This window comes from Engystomops pustulosus, chromosome 1 (genome assembly GCF_040894005.1).
Source record: "Engystomops pustulosus chromosome 1, aEngPut4.maternal, whole genome shotgun sequence".
Lineage (NCBI taxonomy): Eukaryota > Metazoa > Chordata > Amphibia > Anura > Leptodactylidae > Engystomops > Engystomops pustulosus.
This window is the reverse complement of record NC_092411.1, coordinates 152,747,792-152,775,333: the sequence shown is the minus strand read 5'-3', so window position 1 is coordinate 152,775,333 and position 27,542 is coordinate 152,747,792. Positions and strand designations below refer to the sequence as shown.

Sequence of the window (27,542 nt, the reverse complement as noted above, 5' to 3'; positions counted from 1 at the left end):
TTTGAATATAAAATAGTTTAGAATATAGGTGTGTAAAAAATATGTATCACTGTGCAAGATATGTCAGTAAACTTACCTGGTGCACAAACTATGCAAACCTGTAACATTGCAAACAGACCAACCATCCCAGAACAATAGTAGTATAACCAGGATTTGGTGTTGGGACCAACATAGGTCTGAGAGAAGTGTCTGAAAATATCTGAATCCAAAGCTTCAGTAGTATTACATGCACAAAGACTGAATGCAAGACAAAGAAGTTACACTCCTGTGTTCTTGTTTCCTTTGCATTTTAGGAGTTTGAAACAATGGGACCCGGGCATTAAGGTGTTAACTAAAGCAGTAGTTATGGGAGCCAAGTTGAAATAAGAGACTAATAGGTTTGGCGTTTCTCTGCCTCCGTCAATAAATGTACATCCTGTGCACACACAGCCCCTTCCTGCCATCTGATCAACATAATACTAAATTAAACAGTAAATGACTTAAATTGGGAAACCAAAGGCTTCCTCCCCCTCTGCAAACAGAAGGATACAAAGAGATTGGGGGTGGGAATTGGTGTCAAGGACAGATGTGCTCAAAGTCCTTGTAAGGCAACATTAAGGATGTAGAGTATTGAAGTCTATATATTTAAGAAGATGTGATAAAATAAAGCTCTACCGGCTTAAATATAGAATTTCCAGATTGGTTTAAAAACTAGACAGACTTTTTACAATGCACAACTCAGGTTTGTAGTAAATTTTGAACATTTTTTCCTAATATGAAATAAAGAAATGGCTAGTATATAATATAGTAAGAAATATAACATCACACGATCATAATAACATGCATAACGAAATCCAAGCATGGAAACTCTTGTGGAAAATAATGTGGAAGGACAGAAGAAAAATACAGTACAGGCGGTCTCCTACTCAAGAACACTCGACTTACATACGACCCCTAGTTACAAACGGACCACTGGATATTGGTAATTTACTGTACTTTAGTCCTAGGCTACAATAAACAGCTATAACAGTTATCAAAGGTGTCTGTAATGAAGCTTTATTGTTAATCCAATTGTTACAGAGACCAAAAAAAGTTCTGGCTTAATATACAGTTCCGACTTACATACAAATTCAACTTAAGAACAAACCTACAGACCCTATCTTGTATGTAACCCAGGGACTGCCTGTAGTTGGTTTGAATAAAACAACAGATATTTATGGCTGATGGTATAAAATATAGAGGAGGAAAACATATCTTTTCCCATTTCTTCCCAAAATAATAAAACCATAATAGTTTCCACTGACCTGCAATAGCAAAGTCTACCTGTATTTTAGATCAAAATTGATGCAGACATTTTAAGGCTAATATGATGTGTACACCTCTTGTACAGGCTGTCAGTCATGTGTATAGGAGTATCTCATACACACACAGGCTGCAGGGGGTGTGGCCTCCAGAACCACAAAGCAAATGGAGGAGCCAGCAACAGGAGAGTTACATCATTATACAGGCTGTCAGTCAAGTGGAGGGGTGTCTGTGCCCGACACTCGTGAATAAGTTGGACAGGTGAATATGATAATGATTCATTGGAACAATCTCAGGTCATTTGCATACAATTTAAGGACATCTACCACCAGGATGAAAGACTATATGCAAATGAGGGACTCCAGGCTCAATTGACGCCTATGGAGCCTGGAGCCCCTCAGGCTCATTTGCATACAGTCCTTTATCCTGGTGGTAGATTCCCTTTACAGGAATGTGGAGGGACAATGTAGGTATATAGGCAATGCTTTTTAATGGCAGTTTATGAAACTATATTTAGTTTTGGGGGTTAATTTGCCTGACAGGTTCTCTTTAAGTCTCATCCCATGTTATCAACAAAATGAAAAACAAAATCTGTAGCTTTGGATACTCCCCAATGACATCAGGATTAGATATGTTGGATCTAGAATTTTGGAAATTCTTAAGCTCAGTTTACATTTCCGTTCCCACTTTCATTATCAAACAGCAAAAAAATAGCACAGCAGGCAGCATCTTTTTCCTTTATTATAATGGAGGTGTAAGGAAAGGTAACCTGTACGTTGAAGTCAATGGGTAATTAGTTTTAGTTTTTGTTACACTCCCGTTTTTAGGAGAGCATAATGGAAACTGCAGATGCAGGTGTGAACTTAGCCTTTGACTGGTCTCACAAGGTCTCATCAGGGATCTGGACTTGGTGCATTCGAGGATATTTATAACAGTAGCAATCCAGTTCTTCTGGCAGGTCTACTGTCCTATGGTAAATAATGTGAATACAATAGGAGACATTTAATCCTGCATCATAAAAGATTGTGATTTCTTAAAACAGTAGGATTTAGTAGATTCAATGTGGAAAAACACAAAACAAAACCAAAATTTTTAAAAGATTTTTTTAATATGTCATCAAGCTCAGAGTTACAACGGTTTGTTTTCTTTAAATATTCTGGAGTTTAAATACAATCTGCATAATGTTATAAAATGTAAACTTTCAGGGTTTTTTTTTCTTTTTTTTTTATACATTAGAATATTTATAATCACAAGGCTTTAATACCCGAAGAATGAGGGGGGAGGGGCGGGGGGGGAACAAAAAAAAAAAACAAAAAAAAAAAAACTGTGAAATATATATATTCCAGCAATGTGAGTATTTATACCCACAGACTTTTGAGGTAGAGATGTGACATTCCTGAGTTTAACCCCTAATATACAACGGAAAAGTATCCATGTTGTTAGGCAAGTTGTCATTTACCCTGATAAAAAGGGGTTTACATGATTCATCTGCATTTTATTGTTTTATTTTTCACCACTAAATTCTATAGCCCTGCTTACACAAAACAAAGGAATACTGCCAACCCACACCATAAAACGCCACCCACTTCCATTTATCTGGGCATAGAATTCACAGGGCTACAGGATAAGGTGGTGAAATGGTATTGACCCAAAAAAAAACAAAAGAAAAAAGAAAACAAAAAACAAATTCCCTATAAGAACAAGAGAGATAAAAGGGAGATTTGACAAATATTGCTAATTATCTACGAACCCTTAAAATAAAATAAAAAACAAGAGGGAAGAGTCTCACAATAAGGGATATGTTTGGGGTGTCCCACCGACCCCAGACACTGTCTAGCCATTGGGCTTTACCTCGGTAGTTAAGCAAGCTGTGAAAAGAAGGCATTTAGTGCATGAAGAAAAAAAAAAAAAAAAAAGGAAAGCTTTAAATGGACAAAATGCTTAAATGCGGGAGAGCAATGACAAAGGATCCCTGAGGAGAAGGTAACCCGTAGGTGAGCTGGATGAGGAACACAGGACTACTCGGATGTCAGCAAACTAAAGCTGTCAGACAATGAATTCATTTCCCAGCAATGCATCAGATGCTAATATTCATGCTACAGTATGTGGGCTCTACCCAGTTATGCAGGACTCTAACTTTTGGTGGTGGTGTACCTAGATGCATTAAAAATGTGTGTCCAGACAAGTGGCAGCTGTCCTTTTTTGAGGTATCTAAATATTGTAAGGTTCCAACTGTAGTAGTTAAAGAGTATAATATTAATAATAATAAAAAAACACACATGAAAATGAGAGCTCAACATTTTCTGAAGATAAAGGGAAGCCCCAAGACCCACAGACATAAGGCAAAAAACTCCCAAATGTCTCTTCCCTGAGGCAGGCTACGCCAGGGTGAAAGAAAGGGTTTCTGACGTAAAGCCCAACACTGCCTCGGGAGTAAAAAAAAAAATATATATATATATCACATAATGACAAAAAGGATATTATTACACAGAAAAATTATATCATCAAAATAACCCCAGATGTCCTCAGGCATAAGAGGCAGAGCCAGAGAAAACAATACATCCCCTGAGTTATAATCCAACTCTGCCAAAGATTCACATGGTTCATTTTATGTATATACAAACTATAGATATATATTAGAGATTTTTTTTTTTCATTCTAAATTCCATCTATCCCCACCCAATGAGGGTAACAAGGGAAAAGCAGCGAGAAGAAGGGAACAAAAATCTGCCCAGTAAACTGTGCCCTATAAAATATTCCACCTTACAAGGAATACATTTTCTTTGACTGGTCAATCTGATTCTATAGGCATTTGCAATTTCCTACCCTTTGGGGCAACAGCCATCTTGGCTTAGCAGTACAGGCACGTTATTGTAAATGATATACAGCTGCCAGACATTACTGTGGCCACTGGGCACCTCCAAAGTCAAAAACAATCTTAAGATCTGCCAATATCAGATGTACTTCACCAGTTTAACTTTGGGCTATAAAGCTATTCGGGGCAGTTGAGGTATTTGTTTCCGTTCAGGCTGATCACTACCAGGTCTAGGAGCATTATTGCTAATGTCAAATGGGCGTCAGAAAAAGACAATTAACTTCGTGGTGTGCAATATTATATAATGCTCCCCAGGCAATGATCAAAGTACTTCCATACTTCCAAAGTACAGCCATACATATTCTAAAACCTTTCACTATTTTTTGTTAGTTTCTTGCCCTAACAGAGTAGCTACAATTACAGTCTCTTTTAAGGTTACAAAGAAGAAGTGGGGTCAGAGAGACTCCTAGAAACATAGACAACTATGATGCTATCCAGGTCTGGAAGAGCTCTGGAGGACTGTATACAAGGTATAGTTGTAGCCACTGTTATAACTTTAGGGTGATATTTTTATGTCCCTAATAAAAATAGATCCATTATAATGACATGTTCTCTAAAAAGATGTATTCATTGCACCAATGTTATAGGGGTATGTGCACTTCAGGCATTAACATTATTCAATGATAGGCCTTAATAAGTCTCATAGGTGGGGGGCCTTTTGGGTTTATAGACATTTTCCTGCTATAGTTTGGCAAACCAAGATGATCACAAAACAGGAAGAAACCAAAATATAGAGGTCAGGCTGGGGTACTCCCACCACAGACATTTATGGCATATCCACAGAATGAGTTATATACGTCCATTTCATGTGGATGCTGTGAGAGGAGGTAATGTCTGCTCAGCTCTCTCTAATTACATGTAAATATAGCCGAGTATATGTGCTCCCTCATATGCATGGCCACTCTCCCATTTACAGTGGCTGCAAGATGAAGGTCTTGTGACAGGAGCAGGTCCAACAAAAAACCCACCTCCCCTTTAAATCACTTTGTAATGCATTTAAAAAAAAAAAAAGTCAGCTTCTTGACATTTAAGCAAATATTATATAGAAAATGATGTAGGTGACCAATTGGTTTACATAGGCTTGCTAAACAAATAAAATCTTTAGATATTGATGTACACAGCTCATCCGTAGAACCAAAAGTATAGGCAAGCTGATGTAAAAGGTGCCTTTTTTATAAATACATCTCAAAATGACTAAAGTGTTTAGTGCACAAAAACACAAAGAGTTAATCCTATGGAGCCATCTACAGGCCTTAAATCTGATTTTGGGGGGGAAAGGATGGATGTACAATTAACCTAATTTAAGGATTAAGCAAGCATGGTATGGAAGGCCAAAGTAAGGGCACTTTCTGATACAAATGTTACTTATACTATTGGCTGTTCTGTTAGAGTATTATTGTAATGAGTAAAAAGGGTTTGCTATTCTCAGCAAGCTAGGACAATTTATTTTATTTTATCAAACAAGAAAAACTCTTCATATATTTTGTAGCCTTCACTGCTACCGCTGAGTCATTTCACACTAAACAGTTTAAGCCCAATTACAAAGGAAAAGGTAAAAAGGCCAGGCGATCTGATTTTTCCCACGCTTAACCACCACATATGGTGATATATAAGAATATAATATTAAAATAGAAAATCAAAATTGTGTTCAAAGCCAACACGGTACATACAACAAGATTAACACTGCTAACTCTGCAGCAAGTAAGACATTGAGGGTGAACTGACCACTAAACTAACAGACTTGGTGCCAGATAGCTATGGGTGTTATAGCATGGACACATTTACTATTACATTGTATTACAAAGTTTCATATTATACAAGTAATGATGTGTTTGCTTCAGTTTTATCCAAAAATACCAGAAGCAGAACACACTGTGAGCATGCACCCAGCCAAGCGAGCAAACACAGGAAAGGTTCTAAGATATTGTTCCGAAAAATGGAAAACATTTGCCTTCTGATTATTTTTTGCTAGCTGATATGACCCGTATAAAAATGATGAATTGGGAAAGGAGGTAATGGAATGGTGGAGTCTACATGAGGTTCAGATGTAGCCTGAACCCAAATGCATCAGGCAACCACAGGAAAAAAGGGAATAAAAAACACAAGGAAAACATTCTGGTCTCTGCATTCCCTGCTCATTTTGATTACATTCCAGAGCTTGAAGGGTGGGAATGACTAGACACAAGCCTATAAGGAGGCAGCAGGCACGTCCCATCGTGCTGATATTCTGTGCCCCCTAGAAGTCCAGCGTCAGGAATACAGCAATATTTATATATATATATTTATATAGATTTCTTTAGAAGTTTACATTTTTGTCCTTCCTTTAAGAATAAAAGGCATGTACACAAAACCCTCTTTAAATTTCATAGATTTTCGGCATTTGTAGCCATTAAAAAAATAAAAATGCATGTGGGTTCCGGAGAGCAAAGTTGGGATGAGGGCACTTGTTTTCTTTGTATTTGGAGGTATTTGACAGAAAAAATGTATTGTTGCAGTGCAAGAAATGAGGTATATGTGTTTTTTTTTCACAGAGGGTAAAGGGTTAACCAATTCTAACCCTGTACTGGCTCAACCTGAACCCCATCTGGACCCAGCAATGCATTCCGGAGGTTCCCACAGACAAGGAGTAATAAACCTGAGTGTGAAACATTGAGTAATTTTTTTTTTCTTTTTTTTGGCTTCAGCTGTACTGGATTTGGCGGAAATGTCAGGGTGAAGAACTGTTAGAACTGGGAGCCTGGGGAGCCAAGGATGGGGCCAGCGATGTGCTACTTGTTCCACCCACACTTGCAGTCCTGGTGACATTTCCTTTGCTGATTCCAGATGATGAGGTAGAAGATTGAGCAAACAAGACCCCTAAAAGCAGGACAAAAAAAACATAGCATTTTTTACAGCAATATTGTATTATGTAGATCACTATATCATTATAGCACATATGTAACAGTACCAATGACCACAAATAAGGGGGGTGCCAAAAATACACTTTTAGATTTAGCAATCACATCAAAATTGTTTATTAGAAACCCAATTCCCTTTCCAGACACTGAGCTGATACCAGAGTGGATCATCTGTTATATGCAAAGGCAGAGCCGGCGTCAGCACCCGGCTGACCCGGGCAAGTGTCGGGGCCCCAGAGCTCCACAGGGGCCCACCACCACCATGGACCAAAAAATTAAATTACATCAGCGACGGCATCCTTGTCACTGATGTAATTGAAACGCTGCCGCGATCTTACTGTGTCTGCGTGGGGATCCGACAGGGCTTGACAGGGGGCGGCGCCAGGGTGGATCGTGGAAGAAATCAGTTCAGCGACAGCGCGTAGCTGAGCCTAAGCGCTCAGCGTGATAACTTCACTGTGCATGCGACCCTGAAGTCTGAAGTCCGCTGAAGTCCGAAAAGATCGTGGCGGAAGACTGGAGCAGACGGATCGATCATCGCTGGACCTGCATTCTCGTGGTAAGTTAAAGTTTATTATTTTGCTGCCGCGCTGCCTGGCTGCATAATAATTAGAATAGGCTCTGGGTGGAGCTGGGCAATGGAGTGCATAATACCCTAATTAATAGAGACTGCAGCCGCCTGCCTGGGGCTTATAATTCATAGAGGCTGCAGCCTCTGTATAACAATTCATAGAGGCTGCAGCCTCTGTATAACAATTCATGGAGACTTTTATTCATAATGGTTCATGTTTTCATATTTGGTATTTTAAGTTTCTCTGTTTTTTAATGCTGCCACATAAGTTCACTGTTAAGGGGCCCACTGAGGCTCTATCGCCCAGGGGCCCACGGAGACCTGGAGCCGGCCCTGTGCAAAGGTACAAAGCTGCAGAGAAATCTGCACATGATTCTGACATGTGGCATTGATATGTAGCTGGAAAGAGCACTGATCCTTTAGGTGCTACAAAATATCAATCCTCATTCACCGCACTGAAAATAGGCATCTTGCCCTTCTTTCAGTAAAAGTGAATACTGTAAGTAAAAACAATATACATTATACATATAGAAAGAGCAGTAACCAGTAGAGTAGGTCAGTAGAATAGCTGGCATACAATATATCTCAAGTGTAAGGTATATAGAAAGTATTGGCTCCTTAAAGGGGACCTACCAACACGATTCTACCTATAAAGATAGATCGGGTGGTAGGTGGATGAATGGGACATGAGGATAGCCCATTTTGGGCTAGTCCTCAAGTCCCGGCTATGCTTTTGTAAACTTTAATATCTGTATATGCTAATTTTTGTAAGCGGCTACTGGGGCGTGGAGTAGCCGGACAGGAGGCTACTAGTCGCGGCTACACCGCGCCCCAGTAGCCTCGCTCCTCCGCCTACCATGTAATCGCGCCCTCGTCCGAGTACCCAGCGTTTTCGCATGCGCAGTAGCGTCGGCCTCGGAGCTATGGCTGTGCACACATAGACCTCCGTTCTGCGCGCCGAAGATTACATGGTAGGCGGAGGAACGAGGCTACTGGGGCGTGCAGTAGCCGCGACTAGTAGCCTCATGTCTGGCTACTCCACGCCCTAGTAGCCGCTTAAAAAAAATTAGCATATACAGACATTAAAGTTTACAAAAGGATAGCCGGGACGTGAGGATTAGCCCAAAAAGGGCTACCCTCACGTCCCATTCATCCACCTACCACCCGATCTACCTTCATAGGTAGAATCGTGGTGGTAGGCGCCCTTTAACTCCAGCAAGAAGAATTTTGTAGTGGGACTGATTAATATAGTCCTTTATCGTTAGATCAGAGGCCTAGGAAGATAAGATGTAGTTTTTGGACCTTTGGATCTAAAGACACCATCTGGTACTTTGGAAGCAACACCAAGTGCCTCAACTGGACAGTTTGAGGATAGAGCTCTATCCATAGTGAAATGAAGAAGGACTGCATCTATCTATAGAAGCACCTAAAAGCCAAGCGCTTTTCCTGTCTCAGAAATTGTGAATTCACTTTATGTACTCGTTTTGGATAAGCCATCAATAGTCATTTCAGGAAAACCTCTTCCCCCCACCATGTAAAAGGTAAATCTGGTTCCCCAAGTAGAACTTTCTTTTGTCGCAAGGCAAAATATAACTTTTCCAATAAATGGGTGATCACAGTGGTGCCAAGTCCACAAAGACAACCCCCACTTTAAAAAAAAAACCTGGAGGAGACCCACGCGAACACAGAGAGAACAAATAAACTTTTTGCAGATGTTGACCTGGGTGGAATTCGAACCCAGGACCTCAGCGCTGCAAGGAAGAAGCGCTACCCACTCAGCCACCATGCCACATTTTTTGGTCAGTTTGTAAATATATCCCTACTACGGTTTAATAGCAAAACATGCACCATTCACACATGAACAGTGCGAGAAACACAGATAATAGGGCATTACAAATTGTGCATAGATGCATACAGAGGAGTACCCTACACACTTACCAGTATATACAATACCATTCAGCTCCACAGACATGCTAATACTGTTTGTGCCATTGGTGGTAAGGTTAACAGCGGCATCCTGTCTTCCCTCTGCTGAGAAAACAAATGAACAGGGCAGACATATTATCATACACATAAGTTCTTGCCATATTTTGTGTACATTTCCACATTTCATTGAAATATTGATGATTTTCCATACATGAAATTCCTCACACAGCCAATGAATTTCCATAAATGAGATCCTCACATCTGATAATATTTTTGTGCCATACTTCAAAAGTATTTTTTTCTTGAGATCACCGTTTATACTCGAGTCATTCTCGTGGAAGGGGGCCGGCTATATATATACTGGAGGACATGGGCTGGCCGGGTATATATACTGGAGGAGGCTGTGACCAATGCATTTCCCACCCTAAGCTTATTGCTCGAGTCAATTAGGTAGCTCGGCTTATACTCGGGTTGGCTTATACTTGAGTATATATGGTATGATTTTGACCTCAGGATAGGTCATCAATATCATTATCCTTGGAAACAGTTTTATATGAAACAATGTATGTTTCAGTAAACAAATATATTGTGGTAATAATCTTTATTCATATTTCCTTATAAACTATGCTCTACCATCCCTATGCTCTACCATGCAAGGAAATATACATGATGGGTATACAATATCCAATAAATGTTGACAAACCTATCATTAGGTGAATGGCAATACATGAATGTTATTCTTCATGAAATTGTATGAATAAATTATCAGAGGGACAGCTAAACAGAGAGTTCTAGCAAAAGTTTCCTTAGAATTGTTAGGTTACGGAGAATATAACCATTTTTACTACATACATATTGGTAGAGGTGCCTTCTCCTTTATGATTTAGACACTGACCAATTATTGATTTACAATGAATAAACCATGTATATTGATAAAAGAAAAATTGCTATTTGACACTGCAGTTTTAGGAATTAATACTTACTACTAAGTAAAAAATAATATGACTTTACTTCAATTTCCACATGCAAAATTATTTCCATGAAAGTGCATGTGCAACTAATGGGGGCTGCAGCTCCCAAAACAACCAAACCCACTAAAATGTTTCATCTAAGGACACAAGACATTTATCTGCAGAACACTGGTAGAACAAGAGTAAAATCTGCATACTAATAGGGTACCAACCGGACAATATTCGTGGATTACTTTACAAATAGATAGATGGTAGTACAACTCCCTAGATCAATAACACATTCACAAATGATTTGTTCTCATAACATGATATTTTCCCTCACTCGAAAGGTATCTAGGCGCCTCTTGTAATGACTGATACTTTTTACATATTCAACAATTTGTGGCAGTTTCACGGTCTCGCTGCTCTTGCAGTATTGACTCCCTGTCTATGGCAAAGGAAGAAGCACCTCTACTGTTTGCGTAGAGGATGCCTGTACTCCCCATTTGGCATTTGTGCATTGTAATGAGTTCTCCCCTTAAGTCTTTGTCCTAGGCAAAATAACCCTACATTTTGTACACTTTCCTTGCACCTAGCCCCCCCATTCCTTTAATGGTGCCCAAAATGATACCATAGTCCAGTGATTTGGATAAGGGCAAATCTATGTCCCTATCATGAGCATTATTAGCAGCTGCCTGACTGTGGTTATTAAAATTAAGCTCACCATTGTTAAATACCCCCAATACACTTCTGCTGCATTTCACCATTTACTAAGTAATTGTACCTTTTGCTTCCTCGCCCTTACATTTATTTAAATAAAACGGCAGCCATTACTCTGTCCAATCCTTCAGGCTGTACCTAAAAAGTCAATGTACAAAATGTCCAAGCAGACATTGGCCAAATTAAAAAAAATATGCAGGGCTAGATGGCCACAATTCCAGGCTTCTGGACCATAAGGTTGTTAAATATTAACCATTACGGTTTTGAGTCTACATTTCGGATCATGATGCATAATTATTGTAGAATGCTAACGCATTGGAAAAGAAAAGGAATGTGTGAAGGAATGACCTGTATGTCAGCCAATTAACATTTATTTTTCTTTGGAAGAATTGCCTTCGATCTGTACAAAATATCTTTTCAACTGCTTTGCATGTAGCGTCTTGTACAATACTTACACAATAAATCAGTAAATCACAGCCAAAATTGAAACACAGATCATACTTTTTTTTCCTCCCTACAAACCAACTGACAACTTGAAATAACTGACCATAACAACAATGCAATGTAAATGCGACAACAGAACATTACCTTGGCTGTTAATTCGGATGTTCATAGGAAACTGTGTAGTCATTGCCAAGAGGTTTTGCTGGATGGCACGCTGTACTAAGCGTTGTTGCTCCTCCGTTCCGAGTGCCATCTTTTTCTCAGGGGGCTCCCCAGACTCTAGCTTTTCTCGCAGCTGTTCCAGAGCAGCCGCTTGTGCAGCCACTTGAGCTGCCACCATTGAGTGCCCAGCTAGTGTGACTGGTATCCGTGAAGGTACCGTCAAAGACAGCGGGGAATCCTCTTCTACATATTAAAAAAATTATATAGATATTGTGAATCATTCCAAGCAACAGATTACTGCGAACAATTGGGCAATTCTACAAAATGTTAGACAGTCAAACTTTATCATAGTGTCCACGCCCCCCAATGCGTCTGATACGGGCAGTATGTAATCGAGCAGGAGAAGCTGAAACTTTATTGGTGGAGCATTTATTCATATTCATTTTGGGTTAATTTTTAATCATGGAGTCCAGTGGGCGGTCCGACAGGTTGAACCTTCCCTTATACAGAGATCGTAGTCAATAAGACTTCCACTGGGCACTTTAAATGGGGTTATCCAAGGTTAAGAAATTACTTAGGACCAGGCTGGGACGGGCTATTTAAAAATAAATGTGTACTTACCCCCTCTGGCGCCGCTGAAGTTCCGCATCATGGTCTGGCTGATCTGTGGCCCAATCTCCCTACAAATGCTGAGAGATAGGAACGGATGGGCGTGGCCAGCCATCTCGCCGGTCGGAAGCACCCTTTGTGTGGCTTCCAAGGTAAGTACATGCTTATCATTTTTAAATAGGCCGCCCCAGCACTGCCCTAAGTAGTCTCTTAAACCTGGAAAACCCCTTTAAGCAGTTGTGTCACTAACAATAATGGACCTCTGTAATTGGAGCATAGCATTTTGAACATGTAATATACACCTATAGCAGTGGTTCTCAACCTTTCTAATGCTGTGACCCCACAATAGAGTTCCTCATGTTGTGGTGACCCCAAACCATGCAATTCGCAGTAAAAACACAATAAAATTGCGGCTACAATGGCTTTAGGTGACCCCCGGTTTTGGTGGTTCGACCCCCGCTGGGGTCCCGACCCACAGGTTGAGAACCGCTGACCTATAGCTAATTTGGCCTCGTTCTTAATATATCTACTTTCCAGTGTCCCCAGCACCTTGGCAGTTACATTTATCTGTTGTAACAGGCGATGTCCTGCTAAGCAGCCATGTAAGCAGGTCGGGCTCAAGATCATTTAGCTGGAGCTATGTATCCTGGGCGGTTCCTGTAGATATATATGCATCTCAATACCCGGGAATACAGTGTATGAATACACACTGCTATGCACCTTTTCTGAACTGCCTGGGATTCATAGCTACAGCTAAATGAGCAAGAGCCGACCTGCTTACATGGCTGCTAAGCGGGACATCGCCTGTTACAATGGTAAAATGGAACTGACAAGGTGCTGGGGACACTTGAAAAGTCAATATATTGAGAACTAGGCAAAATAGTTAATAGGTGTATATTACAGACATGCTATGCTCTAAAGAGGTACGTTATTGTTAGTGACATAACCCCTTTAAGCACAGAGGGAGCAGAAATTTTATTGAAGTCTACTGCAAAACTACAAAGCAACTTTTAGAGCAAATGGAGGTAAGATTTTAGATGTCTCCTGTTCAGATTCAATAATCTGCATGACAAATTTACTTGGCAGGCAGTCCCCGGCTTAAGGACACCCGACTTAAAGACGACTCTTAGTTACCAACAGACCCCTGTGCCCAACGTGTCCCCTGGTGAAGCTCTCTGGATGCTTTACTTTAGTCCCAGGCTGCAAGGTGTCCGTAATTAAATTTTCTTAATAACCCTTGTTCCCATGACGGCAAACAAAATTTTAAATCCAATTGTCACTGGGACAAAAAGAGATTTGTCCGGAGCTACAATGGTAAAATACCTGTTCCAACTTACATAGAAATTCAACTTAAGAACAAACCCAAATACCCCATCTTGTACGTAACCTGGGGACTGCCTGTGTATTTTATATATATATTAGAAATCCCTTTTTATGACGTATATTCTCATGCTCACTCACCCTTCTTTATCTTCTGCATGGGAGTAAGATTACTTCCATTTGTGGTAGCTCCTGCAAGTGACATGGCAGGCATCTGAATCTTTGGTGAAGAAAGCAAATTTGGAGCTCCACTAGGGGAGTATGTAAAAAGTGATCCCCCAAAGCTTTGTCTGCGCCCTTCTCGGCGGTTACTGTCAATAGCAGCCTGCAGTTCATTAGGATTGCTAAGGCCTCTCTTCTCACATTCATAGGGGTATAAATACTTCATGTATCTGCAAGGGAGAAGAGTGTAGTTACAGAATACAACTTGCTGAAAGTATATTGCAAAACATGGGAAATGAAAAAACATTATAAAACATAACTTTCAAAAGAAAGCTAAATCAGTAGTGTGAAAGTTTTCATCCTGCTTTTTAGAAGTGTATAAAAAAAGCTTTTCCTCCCAAACTCACATTAACCGCTGACCGATAAGGAGAAGCTGAAAATTCCTCTTGGTTTTCTATATTTCTGCTTCCAGTGGATAGAAATCTGCCCCTGGTCATGTGATATCACAGGTGACCGAGCCATTATTAGCACGGCGAGTAATCAGAGCCATGTGATATAACGAGTTGCGCACCTGTATGACCATGGTCAGATTTCTATCCACTGGAAGTAAACATAGAAGCTTTCCATAGAAGGACAGCAAGCAGAGATCTAGAAAACCTTGAGGAATTGATACAGCAAGTATATTAAAAAGTTGTATAACTTTTCTATACACAAACTATATCAATTATTTGCTGAAAGTGGACAACCCCTTTAACTCTTTATAGTCACTGGGTAGTCTTATCTCCTTATTGAGCTGAACAGGTGAATATTCTCTAGGTATGCAAAACAGCTGAACTTCACCCTCTCTCCCAACCACTGTGTACGGATTTGAGAAGGCGTTCAGAATCGTTGCTCACTTAATTTGCCAAAAAAGGGACAGAGAGATGTTATATGAATAAATATAACATATATTACAAACTTTAATGTAATATTGATTTATAAAAAAAGTTGGATTAAAAATAGTTACCCTTTAAAGGGGACTTTATTTATAAATAGTTTATTCTGAAAAGTACCATAAAATGTTGTAAATGGGTTTTCCAGCATCACACTATTCTAAAGCACCAGGATAAAAGCACCATCATAGGTCCTTAGACGTAGTCATGATCTATGACTCAATAGGTCTGAAACACATCAGATTATATATTCTCATGGCTGTATAACTATACTGCTTTTATCCTAGACAAATAAAGAATATTTCAAGTTTTATTCAAACAAGTGAGTCCTGATCTAATTGTTTTCACGGCTTGCATATTAAGGAGAGGGCAGGGCGTCTTTCTGATCAAGCACCCGGGGTAGATTGGATTTGCTTTTTCTTTCTAGCACACTCTTCTATAGGTTATGTGTGAAATTACATCTTAGCACTATTAATAGGTGTTTGAACCAAGTTGGAGACACATCTCTAGTTATGGTGCTCTGTTTAAGTGGTGTTGTACTGCTGATCACTGCACAGGTGTCCCCTTCCCAATCTATGATCATTGATCTTTGCTGAAGAAAGCCAAAAGTAGTTCCTGGAAAACCCCTTTAAGGCGACAATGAGAAACAGAAGCCATAAGAAAGACGTGGGTGCCATTTTTGGAAGAGGGCAGCAACACTTTTCTAATCTCCTGTAAGTGGTGGTACTACTACCAGAGCCAGTGTAGACCAGCAGAATGAACAACACACAATACTTACTGAGTGCGCAGAGTAAAGGCTGCACTGGTGATTGAAGTTGGCAGATTTAGGCCTTTGGTGATCTCTCGCCAGAGCTTCTTATTGATGACTTCTACCAGTCCTCCCTTCTCAGTCACCAGGACATATAACATGTACAAGTCTAACACCTGTTTGGCCATTATAGGAATTCTGTTCACAGGAGTTCCTGTTAGTGAGAGCATTAGCGTTAGTAGTGCAAGTAGCTGTCCACATAGTTGGTCCTCATACACGACTAATCCCACTTGTTTCAGCACTGGTTTAAGCAACACATCCAAAACCATAATGTACTACTTGTATAAATGAAGTACTGCAGAAGGGGAAAAAAGGCAATTTCCTAGGCACTGGGCTGTCTAAAGAAGCAGATCAGCCACAATGGTCAAGGTGAGATTACCCCGGTCTCTGCCACACTCAGGTGCTTGGAGATATGGAAACAGAGGAGACTCTGCCATTTCTGTTACTCAAAGTCTCTTGGAGTTGTGGAGGCAGTATAGCAGTGATTGGGCATGTTCATAACTCTGACCACCTCCGCGTGGCATAACCAGGGCTATTAACATCTCAGCTGGGAATCTCATCAACTGAGGTATTCAGTCCGGCTACAAAAAGAATGAAATAGGCAAAGCGATGAGCTTATTTTTTTTTAAAGCAGCAATATAAATAAATGTAATGTTTTTTTCATAGTATAGTATAGTATATAAGGCTGGAAAAAGAGGCAACTGCACCAGATCCAGTTATCAGCATGACCATTTAGTTATAGCAACACAGAGGATTCTCATCATAAGGTCATAGAGGCTGAAGACACATTGGTACACAAACCTAAATAGCCATAAATACATGTTACATGGGGGGGGGGGTGTACGTGATCTGTAAACACAAGATCTGAGACAAAAGTCATTCCACATTGCCAGTAGCCATGCATATTCTTCAAATTGCTTTGTTGAGAAGGCCAAATCCCCCCAGGGCTGAAAGCGGGTAGGGGGGTTGGAATGCAGCATTCCCAGGTGGGTGAGGCCATTTAGATCAAACACCAGCCCCCAGCTGGAATTTCTGCAACCCCCTCCACAGCACCTATTTTCCACCAGCCCCAGTATAAACACAGGGCATGATATGTGGGTACTGTACTTACCTCTTTTCTGCATGAAACTGAATAAATCATCCAGAAATTCCTTCCTTTTAGGGTCACCATCCAGTTCATAAAGCTAACGAACATAAAAAAAATAAATACTGAGTAAATAGCAGGGCAACTAACAGGTTTAATGACATAGAACAGACATAGCCAGAGACAGAAAGTTATGCTACATGGCAGATGGCTGGTTCAGATATGCTTTGGCACAAGGACTCAATCTTTCAAGTCACTTTAAATCAATAAAATAAAGAGAAAAAAAATGACACCTATAAAACGCCTCAAGGTCATACACTAAAGTTTACAATCCTCAAGCGTGAAGGGCATAGATCAACAGGGGTGGAGAGACAATAGAAAAGCCATAGTAATGCACAACCCCTTGCAAATGGACACACAAGACAACTCATGTTCCATGTGACCATGGTCAGATTTCTGTCCACTGGAAATAAACAAAGTTTTCTATACAAGGACAGCAAGCAGAGATCTACAAATCCGTGAGGAAATGATACAGCAAGTGCATTTGCAAAATTCTATAACTTTTCATCAGATCAACAATATGTATATGCTGAAATACCCCTTTAAAGCCTACTAGATGTAACCCCAAATTTTCTGGTCTCATTGTCAGAAACAGTAAAGGAAACAATACACATGCGAATAGATGGTTTGTAGCCAGTGATGCATTGGATTAACAGGAACTCATTCCTTTTGTACCAAGCATTATGGGTTATTGTTTCCAAGAAAGATTGGACTGCGGTAAAATCATAAAATAGAAAAAAAGTCAGTGAAGCATAAAAACACACAAGTATTTAAAACTGCAATCAAAATGTAGCATAATAAACCAGGGGCACTAACTCATGGATCCAGCCACAGTGACGGTGGTAATCTTCTTATATTTGTTATCCATGGCACCCTGTACAGTATTTGGTACCAAAAGGGTGCTCAAGCAAAAATATATAGTGTGAAGATCATCCATTTCTGGATTTTACTGTACTCATACTTAGGAAAGCATCCAGCCAGCATTAAAGAAAAAGGAAAGGATAAAGAAAAAAAGAACATATATGCCATACACCGCAAGTTTTGCCTATAAAAGCAGCAAAGTAAAGACCCTAGCTGCTCAATATTCTCAAAGCAACATCAAGGAGTCTGTGGATAAAAGTGAGTTCCTACCATCTGCCGCTACCGTAAAACAAGGAAATGAAAGCATGAATGAGTCAGACAGTGTGTTTTTGGACCAGATCCAGCATCTGTCAGAGGGGTAATAAAGCCGCAGGGTGTACAACTCTGGTGAGGTCCCATATTCCAGGAGAGATGACTTTTCCCATCACAGAAATTCTCTAGACATGTTGCATGACGACATACAGATGTGAAAGAGCAGTGTTTACCTCTCTAGCAAGAACACGTGGTGGCAGGGAATTGGCACGCAGCCACCCAAAGTGTGCAGATCTGCCAGAATCAGTGTACTCATTTACATGACAAGATTGCCAACAACGATTACGCAGAGTGTTTAACTCCTTCCAAACATCTGCTCCTAGAAGCCTTTCTCCAGAGGCTCACAAGCCACAGAACAAGATTACCTAATTGCTGGATAACAAACAATAGGACATCCATTGCTGGGAGTCACACACAGCAGGCCAGGTGGCAGTGGGAAACTTACCCAGCGCAAACATCATCCCCTTTTAGCACACTGGTGTAATACTCTGCTTAAGCTGCCGACTAAATGATATAGGAAAACACTACGCAAAGCTTTGGAAACTATTTTAGCACACTTTTCACATACTGAGGGAGCTCAGCATTTGTGCCCCCACCACATATGCTGCCGAGGAAGAGGAACAAGATCAGCATGTGTGCTTTATTACACTAGATCACTGCGTTCTCTATACACCAAGTATCCCAACAATGCTGCAGAATATTTTGGTTGTTCCACACTGCACAGAATAAAATGACATAGATGGCAGATATTGAATAGAAGACCCTATTGCAACAAAAATTATCCTTCTGTCAGGTTGTGCTTTGGCCCGGAGCTACGTACAGGAATGAAAATGCTCAGGTTATCCAAAGAATTATTCTTATAGCCAGAATGAAAATAATCCCCCAGCAAAAATGGCGGAATGATCTGAGATAAATAGATATCTATACAAATAAATCTACCTACACAAACTTTCTAGGTGTTATGTGTAGCATGTATGCATATAAAGTGGGTATAAGACATTGTATGCATACAATACACACACTCGCACAACAAGCCTGGAGCCAAGAATCCGCCATGAAACACATCTAGAGGTGTTTAGTAACTACAGCGTGTACGGAGCCCAGCCCTTCTCAGAAGGCAGGATAAATAAAAGATGAGACCGGCTATACACCACTTCCCAAGATTAATTATTTAATGAGTTGCTGCAGCATCAGCTAAACCAGAGGGTGGGGGTTAGAGATCAAAATGAAGATATGGCGGGGGTGGAGAGCAGAAAGTTAAGGCTCTGTAAAGATAGATGACGGTTAAGAAAGGAAATTGGAACAAAACTGCACAAACAGACCAGTTACCCAAGAAAGTTTGGTAGGCCGCTTATATTTTAGGGAGCAGCTTGGGAAGTATAGCTCCTGAAAGGAGAAATCCAGTCAGATCAACAGTGACTTCTGCTTTCAGATTACCACAAGGGTGTATCCAAAGCTCTCTGCCATCATTATTCCATTTTGTTTGTTTGTAATAGGAACTAATGTGCATCAAAGTATAGATCGCATCCACTCATGTAAGATTTGCATCTCCCCCACAAGAAAAAAAAAAAAAAAAAAAGGATTGGTGAAAGTGGTCCCGTCTTTGACCAGTTTTAATTAAGATATTTGGTAAAACCTATCAAAACGGGTTCAAAACGCCATGTGTGGCATCACCCTAAATGTGGGAATTCGTGGTGGTCCAGGATCACAGACTATTTTTTATTTTCACACACAAAAAATCAATGATGTATAGATTTTACTGGATTATAAAGCAATTGGAAGCAACTGGAGAATTTTAGACACCTCTAAGAGCAAAAAACTCATCATAAGGCTCCCTGTACATGGTATGGATCTTGCTGAAAAAAGAACAGTGAACTTGATGTATCATTCAGCAGAATTTCCAAAATCCATGTGTAAAATACACTGTGGGCCCTTAAATGGACCACAAGGAACTCCATTCTTATGAGTGGTGGAGCGGCCAGGAATCACACACTTCTCACCCAACCTCTGCATAGGTAGGAGGGTGTGACAGAGAGACAATACTTTATAAGTGTAATAGTCTATACCAAGCAACAGTATCAGAATGGATATAAGGGGCAGCACTCAATGTAACTCAGCTCTGTTTTTCTCATCTCAGGGAGCACACTTGTCCAACGGAGGTACGCGGGACAATATTGGACCCCCTCTTCTCGTGATCTGTGGGGGTCTCATCACCGAGACCACCACCGATCAGCAAGTTATGCCCTATTCTGTATATGGCCTAACTTGTTCCCTGGGAAATCCCCATTAAAGGTTTCTCTGATAAATGGAAAAAAAAAATAATTATATCTAATAAGTGGCTGTAAAATACTACGTAGAAGAGTTCTCATCTAGTAAGCTTCAAGGAGAATGTACAGGGGTGGAGGAACATTGTTCCATCTGTATGGACACCTATGGGACACAGTGCCGTCAGTGAACACAGAATAGATAGATAGAACCAATATAATTTTGTCACTTGGACACACGAAACAAGCTGGATCCAGCCACGTTGGGTTATGTTTGTTCTAGAGACGTTAACGGAAAGTAGTTGCATACAATAAAAGTCAGCCATGTAACCCAGAGTCTGGTATGTAACTGCAGACTAGATTAAAATACCATCACAATAGGCACTTTTAAACATTAGCAGGAAACATGAATAATTGGACAGACTGGATAGGCCTGTTTGTTACATTAGCCTGTGTACATAAACCTAGGCCTGGAAATTTCCATTAAGACTCCACAGACTTGTTTCCCCACTTGGCTAGTAATGTTTTAGCAGATTTAAAAGCATATATTGCAGTAAAGGGTGGCAAATAAAATAATAAGCAAATTGGTGTAGTAAAGACCGAAGAACGGCGACTATGGGGGCTCTAAATTCTAACTTACATATGTCACCCCTAGACTTTTAGTAGTGCCAAAATCAGTAGTGGTTGATGTTGTCTGAACAGATATTAATGCAAAATAAAAAGCAGCATCAATATAGCAACTCACTGCCGGGAACAATTATACAGAAAAGCATGTAACCCAGCTATGATGTGTACAAGACGCTTTTGCACTAGTGTGTGTATGTGTAGTCATTACATGAATATCCAAGGACATGTGACAGTAATAATCTGAATTCCACAGCTCAGAGTCATCATAAGCTGGGGGAAGGGAGACAGACAGACAAGTCTATAGATGAAGCATGCAGCAGCTCCAAACTGTGTTCTGGCCTATACTTTCTACTGCTGTTTTGTAAACAGATATAAATATTGCGTTCACGTCTCTGCATCTAGAAGTAGCAATGCGTTATTTCTGATAAGACTTCCGATGCCGAATTTACTTATAGAATTCCAGGAAATAAAAACCAATTTAGAAAACCACGTGAGCTTTTAGACAAAACTGACACAGCTTGCATCAAAATTCAGCTTCCCTTTTGTGTCAAAATTCAGTTTCCCCTGCACAGCGCTCAGGCCTCTTCATGCAGAAAAACAAGACCCAACTGCACCATCTGAATACACCCTTCAGTTATTTCCTAGAGCATGAAATATTACTGACCCCTTTGGATGTTTTGGTGCTAGAACTGTACAATTTTGGTAGGCCATAGACGTCCAAGTGTAAAAGGGGAATAGATACCAGAATATTTTCAGTGGGATCGTTTCAGGCATCTAGCTCATTAGTTGAAGTAGGGGTGGGCGTGCCCTTTCATGCCCACAACATGCACACGTATTATACAACTAACCAGATATAACGATTTATACGCACACCCGGTGTAATCAGTGTTACCACTGCAAAAAAGGAAGTAAAAAAGGACCAAAGAAAGAAGTTCCTAAACTGCTGTATTCATTCAGTGATGTGTGCAACTAGGGAAGACCCTCTTTGTGCATCATGAACCTTCTGTGTAGAGGTCACGCCCTATTCCACGTGTTCTTTGTTTGAAAGGGCTAACTCCTAAGCATGGATCCCCCACCTCCCATTCATCCGGATGCTACCAATTTGTCACGCCTTTTAATGGCCTGTCCCCTTCCATCAGCCAGTCATTGGAACACGCTTACTGACAGGCCAGCTTTACCTGTAAAAAATGCACTGGATTTTCATTCTATATAACCGAGTACCTAGAGTATATTGCCTTGCACACATTACCACCGCAGTCAGAAGATACAACTGTAAATATGTCTCTGACCAGTGATAGGTTGTGTTATGACAGCCAATTACAGGGAGCACTCCGATCAATAAGAGTGTAAGTTACCGTTTAACCTCCGTAGCTCCTCCACCCACAGGCTCCAGTATACGGAGAAGGACAGTATGAGCGGCTCCCCATCAACTAGGAAAAATTAGGAGCTCAGAAATGAACAAAACCAAAAATGTTATCATTTCTAATGCTGAAATGTATAATGTAAATCATAAGCTACAGGACACACACATCAGCACATAGGGTTTAATAGTGGTGGCTCCTCAGACCACAAAGGAAGTTTTATCACTGTCTATCTTAGCACTTCCGCACGCGATCTTGCAGCAGGGCACACAAATTTATATAAACCTAAGATTTCACTAAACCTTAAGGGAAATTAAACGATTTATAAAGGGTTCACAAAAAAGGATACTTTCTACATCTCATACAAGTATATAAACAATCCTGACTTATGCATCAAATACGCCATTTCAGTCCATATAAATTTCACACCTAGGCCCATCTGTCCACCTTGTGCAAATCTCTAGTAGTAGCAGTAGGACCATCCATTCAGGAGAGTATGAATAGACATACAATTACGTACACTAGCGAGTTGGTAATAGAGAAAAGAGCCAAACATATCAAGAAGAATTTTCCTTTCTTTGCCTCTCCTGAGCCGGTAACGTTACCAGGTGAAATGCCTGGCATAAAGAAGCTGCGTTGTAGCTAAAAAAAAAAAAAGTCTACACAATCTGTCGCTTTATAAAGCTGGCCAAAAATTTGAGTCACCAAGAAGTAACCTCTGACACTCTTGAAATAAGAGCTAGCGGTTGCGTATGAGTTATTTCAAGTGATTAAGGTTTATAGAACATGGCTCAAACCCAAACCAAAGACGGGAAACAATTACCAAACAAGCGGGCAAGAAGCCAAACCAAGATTCCTGGAGAGAACCTGCACTTTCACCAGTGATGCTGAGCTATTAGATAACATGCTGTCATACAGACACTGCAGGAGTTACGCTTCTATGCCTTTTAATCAAAAATTTCATCTCTTACTGCTATTTTTGTGAGTACAAAAAACCTAAAAACAAGCATTGAAATGCACCCTTATAAACAGTCAGCATTAGATATAGAAGCCACAGATGTATGTGGGGGAGGGGAAGTCAGTTTATCCACCCCCTCCTCATTATAACCTCACCATTCAGGTTATGTTCCCTTTACGTGAATCTACATAGCATATAAACAGGCTACAGTCCCCAGACGCGCTTCTTTAAACAAACTTTAACGTTCCACCTGGCATTTATCAGAAACAAAAGAACAACCCCCACATGTACAGTGACACCAACTCCTCTTTGCATCTGAGCTACACAAAAAGTCAGAAAGGGAGTGCGGCAGGTGCAGCTGCCGGGTCTCCTCCCTCCACAGAGATGAAACAGAACTGGACACATATGTGCACCTGGAACCGCCACCAAGCCCAATACAGGACATGGCATCGTTCCACATCTGCCCAAGGACATTCATCGTCCAGTCACTATATATTGATATTATTTATCTGCACACAATAGACATCACAATCGTAAACAATATATGCACTTGTATATTACTATTGAAGGCCTACTAAATAATCATAATATACATATCTGTAGGAATAAGTGGAAATCACTATTGAATTTGATACATTACCACAGCATAAGCACTTTAGAGCACACATTTGGTATATATTTGGGGGAAGGGGAAAATTAGCAGGTACATGGAAACATCTGCCATGTGTTTTTTCTGAACCTGCCTCCTCCTTTTATCTTTGGGGTCTTTTGAACTTCTTTTATAGCTGATGGGAAAGGGTCTCACATCTCCGGTTGTTCCTGAACACATCAAATGTAGCTCGGGAAATTTCAATACAAGCATAGGCTAATCATAATAAAAGGCTAACACTTGGGAAAGGAGACATGTTGGCGAGGTTATGTTTCTCTGTATAACTGTACAACATTTTTGGGATCTAAAATACATACCGCACATGGACACAAGTCCTAAGGCTCGGTTCATGCACTGCTGGAGGTCAGCTTTCCAGCTAGACAAAATATTGCACCATGTGAACACAGCTCTAGCCATTCCAGGCTTGTAGCAAATTAGCACACAGCGGCTATAAAAACATTACTAGTCAGCTTATCTTCAGCCCAAAAATACACTTATTACCCTTAAATCATTGTAGACAACATAAAAAAGACAATGTACGTCACACAGCAAATGTACCAAGTGTTTAGATAGGGAGGACATGTATATACACACATGGGTCTTATCAAATGTCCTGTGCATGGTTACAGGGGGGAGGGATCCTATATTTGCATTGTACAAGTAGGCACAGATACACACCTCCTGCTACCCCTCAATTGCCCACCCTGCAGTGTCACACCCTACTCCCTCCCCCCATTACAGGAAGTGAGAGAGAAAAACCCACACAGAGAAGCATTATCAGGGGAGGAGAGGGGAAGCACAGTGATATAAACAAGGATCTAGTCACGCAATACCTGCTGCTAGGCAGAACACAGCGACAACATACAGCTACACTGCAAGACAGCCAGAAAGGAAAACATTAGACATCACAGTGTACTACACTTTACAGTATGATCTATGAAAGCCACCCATCAGCCTCCAATGCTAACAAACATGATTTATACATATGTGCCATCCATGTGCCCTAAAATAGCATATGGACATTAAAATTAGTGGCGGGCTTAACAGCTTTGGCTGATTACAATGCTGTTAACATTTAATTTACAAAACATTTGTTAACATACCATTAACCCTTTAAAACATGCATTTTGTAAACAAAGATTTAACAGCAATGTGATCAGGCAAATCTCCTCATCTGTTGTGTTCCTAAACTCAATGTAAACGCCACATGTGAACCCAGCCTGCTTGTACACCTGAACACAGACCAGTTGTTGTATACAACAAGATAAGTAGAAAGTCAGGGGCCATTACTACACATCTCAACAATAATCACTTATCATTAACTATCCTGCTGAAACTTCAAGGGTAATATCTACCATTCAGTGTGTGCCAATGCCATTGCTCCATGATCTGGCTATTTTAACTACCGACTCTTTGATGCCCATCCTATGCACTCTGTGGACATTTCTTAGCGCAGTGGGGGGGCTGCAAAGAATACAGTGTTTGTATGTGTGGCCTTCCACAGCATCATACCAAGCACAGCAATGTGTATAGTATAGAGTCTGTGCTTGGTATTGCAGCTCAACTACTTTTACCCAATTAAACTTAGCTCTGCTTCATATGCCTGTGACATCACACTCCATCCCCTATTTGAAGCCAACTTGAGTACAAGAACGACTTCAAGCATCTTATTAGAGGGGGTGCCAGGTGTCTCAGCCTTCCCCCTCAAAAAAGTTTTTTCACATACTGAGATCACAATATTCTGTCACTGTCTGCAACTTTTCTGTTTAGAATAAATTTATTCTGCACCATCTCTGATACTTTTCCAGAAATTACATAGATGCAAATACAAAGAACCACACAAAAATGGTTGCCAATTAAGACTGAACAAGGAGTTCCTCACATACAATGCAGAAAGTTGTTATTCTGTGCCCTCACATATGTTTCAGCCTTTAAGATTGTTTTGGCTTTGAAATACGGGTCCATATTGGAAACATGAGAATAGTACTGTACAGTAGTGCCTCAAGGACTGTTAGGGCGATGCCACACATGGCGTTTTGAACCCGTTTTTGGTCCGTTTTTAAGCAGTCCGTCCAAAAACGCATGCGTTTTTTTGAAAAACACAGCCATTTTTTACCAGTTTTAATTAAGATAATTGGTAAAACCTGTCAAAAACAGATGCATTTTCAAAAAAACGCATGCGTTTTTTAACAGACTGCTTAAAGACGGACCAAAAACGGGTTCAAAACGCCATGTGTGGCATCACCCTAAGGGCGCTGTAGAAAAGTGCGTTCTTGGGATCATTTTTAAATGGACTGAAAACACATGGGTTTTTGTATGTTTACCATGCATTTGGCTGGTTTGAATCTGTTTATCTTCATTTCTAGAAGTATAGGCAGCTGTAAAACAGATTAAAACCAGCCAAATGCATGGCAAAACACACAAAACCGCATGCGTTTAAAAACAGATTAGTTTTCAGTCTGTTTAAAAATGGACCAAGAACCATGTGACCTGACCCATATAGCTGTGCTGCTGGAAGAGTTTGTTCCAGGAAAAACAGCCACAACATGAACAGGAAAAAAGACCATCACTGATTAGGAAAGTGTATTTCAGCAGGTTGACATACCTGTTTGAACTGCTCTTCATATGTCCAATCCCCGTGGTCCTGAATAGGAGGATGTGTATTTTGTGGCAGTCCTGGACGCTCCGCTCCAGCTGATGGACGTATAGGTAAGGTCTGTTGAGCAGGGTGCTTTGGTTGCAAGCCTGTCCCTTTTACTGGCCTGCCAGCTTCACTCACTTCTAGTTCTTCATCCAAATCATCCATATCATCTTCATCTTCAAAATCATTTTCATCCCATTTCCCCTTCCTAAAAAAAGTGATTGAAGTGAAGATGAAAAAATGTAATAGAAAGCAACAAGCTACATACCCCTAAATAAGAAAGTTGTACACATATATTGAAAATGTGTCCACATAATACTTTAGTTAAATACTAGAAATTGGCAACAACCAAAGCAAACTAATGTATAGTCAAAATTGGGAAATGCTCCAAAACACAGCCCTATTGTCAAGAACTGCTTTTGCTATGAATGGCCGCTCCTGAAATGTGGACATTTAAAAGTGTACTCACTCGTTTGTAATGACATATTCTATTGTTGACAAATGCATACTATGGGGCCTCACTTTATCTTCATATAGTATCAATAAATGCTACTGGTGTACAGGGCCCAAAATCTGGTGACTCAAGTACAAACCCTCTGTTCACCTGTTTTCTATTAAAAAGTCTGGACTCTTATCAGCAGCTCCCAGTGCATCTTTCATACACATGCTCAAGCTTCACCAACTTTAGGGTCCCCCACTGCATAAGGAGTGGCTGTTCCCAATTGCCTGCTTGGGTCAGCCTGTGTAAAATGCCCTAAAAGTATCAAGACTGGACAGTCTAAGAGTGATGCCACACATGGCGTTTTTGGTCCGTTTTCAAGCATGCGTTTTCAGTCCGTTTAAAAATGTATCCATTTTTGACCGCTTACCATTCGTTTGGCTGCTTACAACCTGTTTATCTATTAAGATAATTGGGAAATCTGACAAAAACGGTTCTAAACACATGCGTTTTAAAAACCGCATGTGTTTTTAAATTGACTAAAAACGCCATGTGTGGCATCACCCTAAGAATTGTTGCCCATGAGCAAGTGTGAGCCGATTTACTCACATTGTAAACTTGCCTGAATG

At 40.4% G+C, this 27,542-nt stretch overlaps 1 protein-coding gene across 5 annotated transcripts in view; it reads right to left on the bottom strand.

Moving 5' to 3' along the window:
- Positions 1-2,376: 2,376 nt before the first annotated feature.
- ARID3A (AT-rich interaction domain 3A) overlaps positions 2,377-27,542 on the bottom strand; it is a 32,063-nt gene continuing 6,897 nt past the window's right edge. For 4 of the 5 annotated variants that reach the window (XM_072111337.1, XM_072111363.1, XM_072111346.1 and 1 more), the window contains 7 exons: positions 26,439-26,682; positions 16,769-16,841; positions 15,628-15,811; positions 13,897-14,147; positions 11,809-12,069; positions 9,563-9,655; positions 2,377-7,012 (listed from right to left, as the gene is read on the bottom strand). In XM_072111337.1, the coding sequence (XP_071967438.1) occupies positions 6,864-7,012; positions 9,563-9,655; positions 11,809-12,069; positions 13,897-14,147; positions 15,628-15,811; positions 16,769-16,841; positions 26,439-26,682 (1,255 nt within the window). In that variant the 3' untranslated portion in view covers positions 2,377-6,863. The remainder of the gene's footprint in view (positions 7,013-9,562; positions 9,656-11,808; positions 12,070-13,896; positions 14,148-15,627; positions 15,812-16,768; positions 16,842-26,438; positions 26,683-27,542) is intronic. The other variant, XM_072111372.1, reaches the window with a different exon arrangement.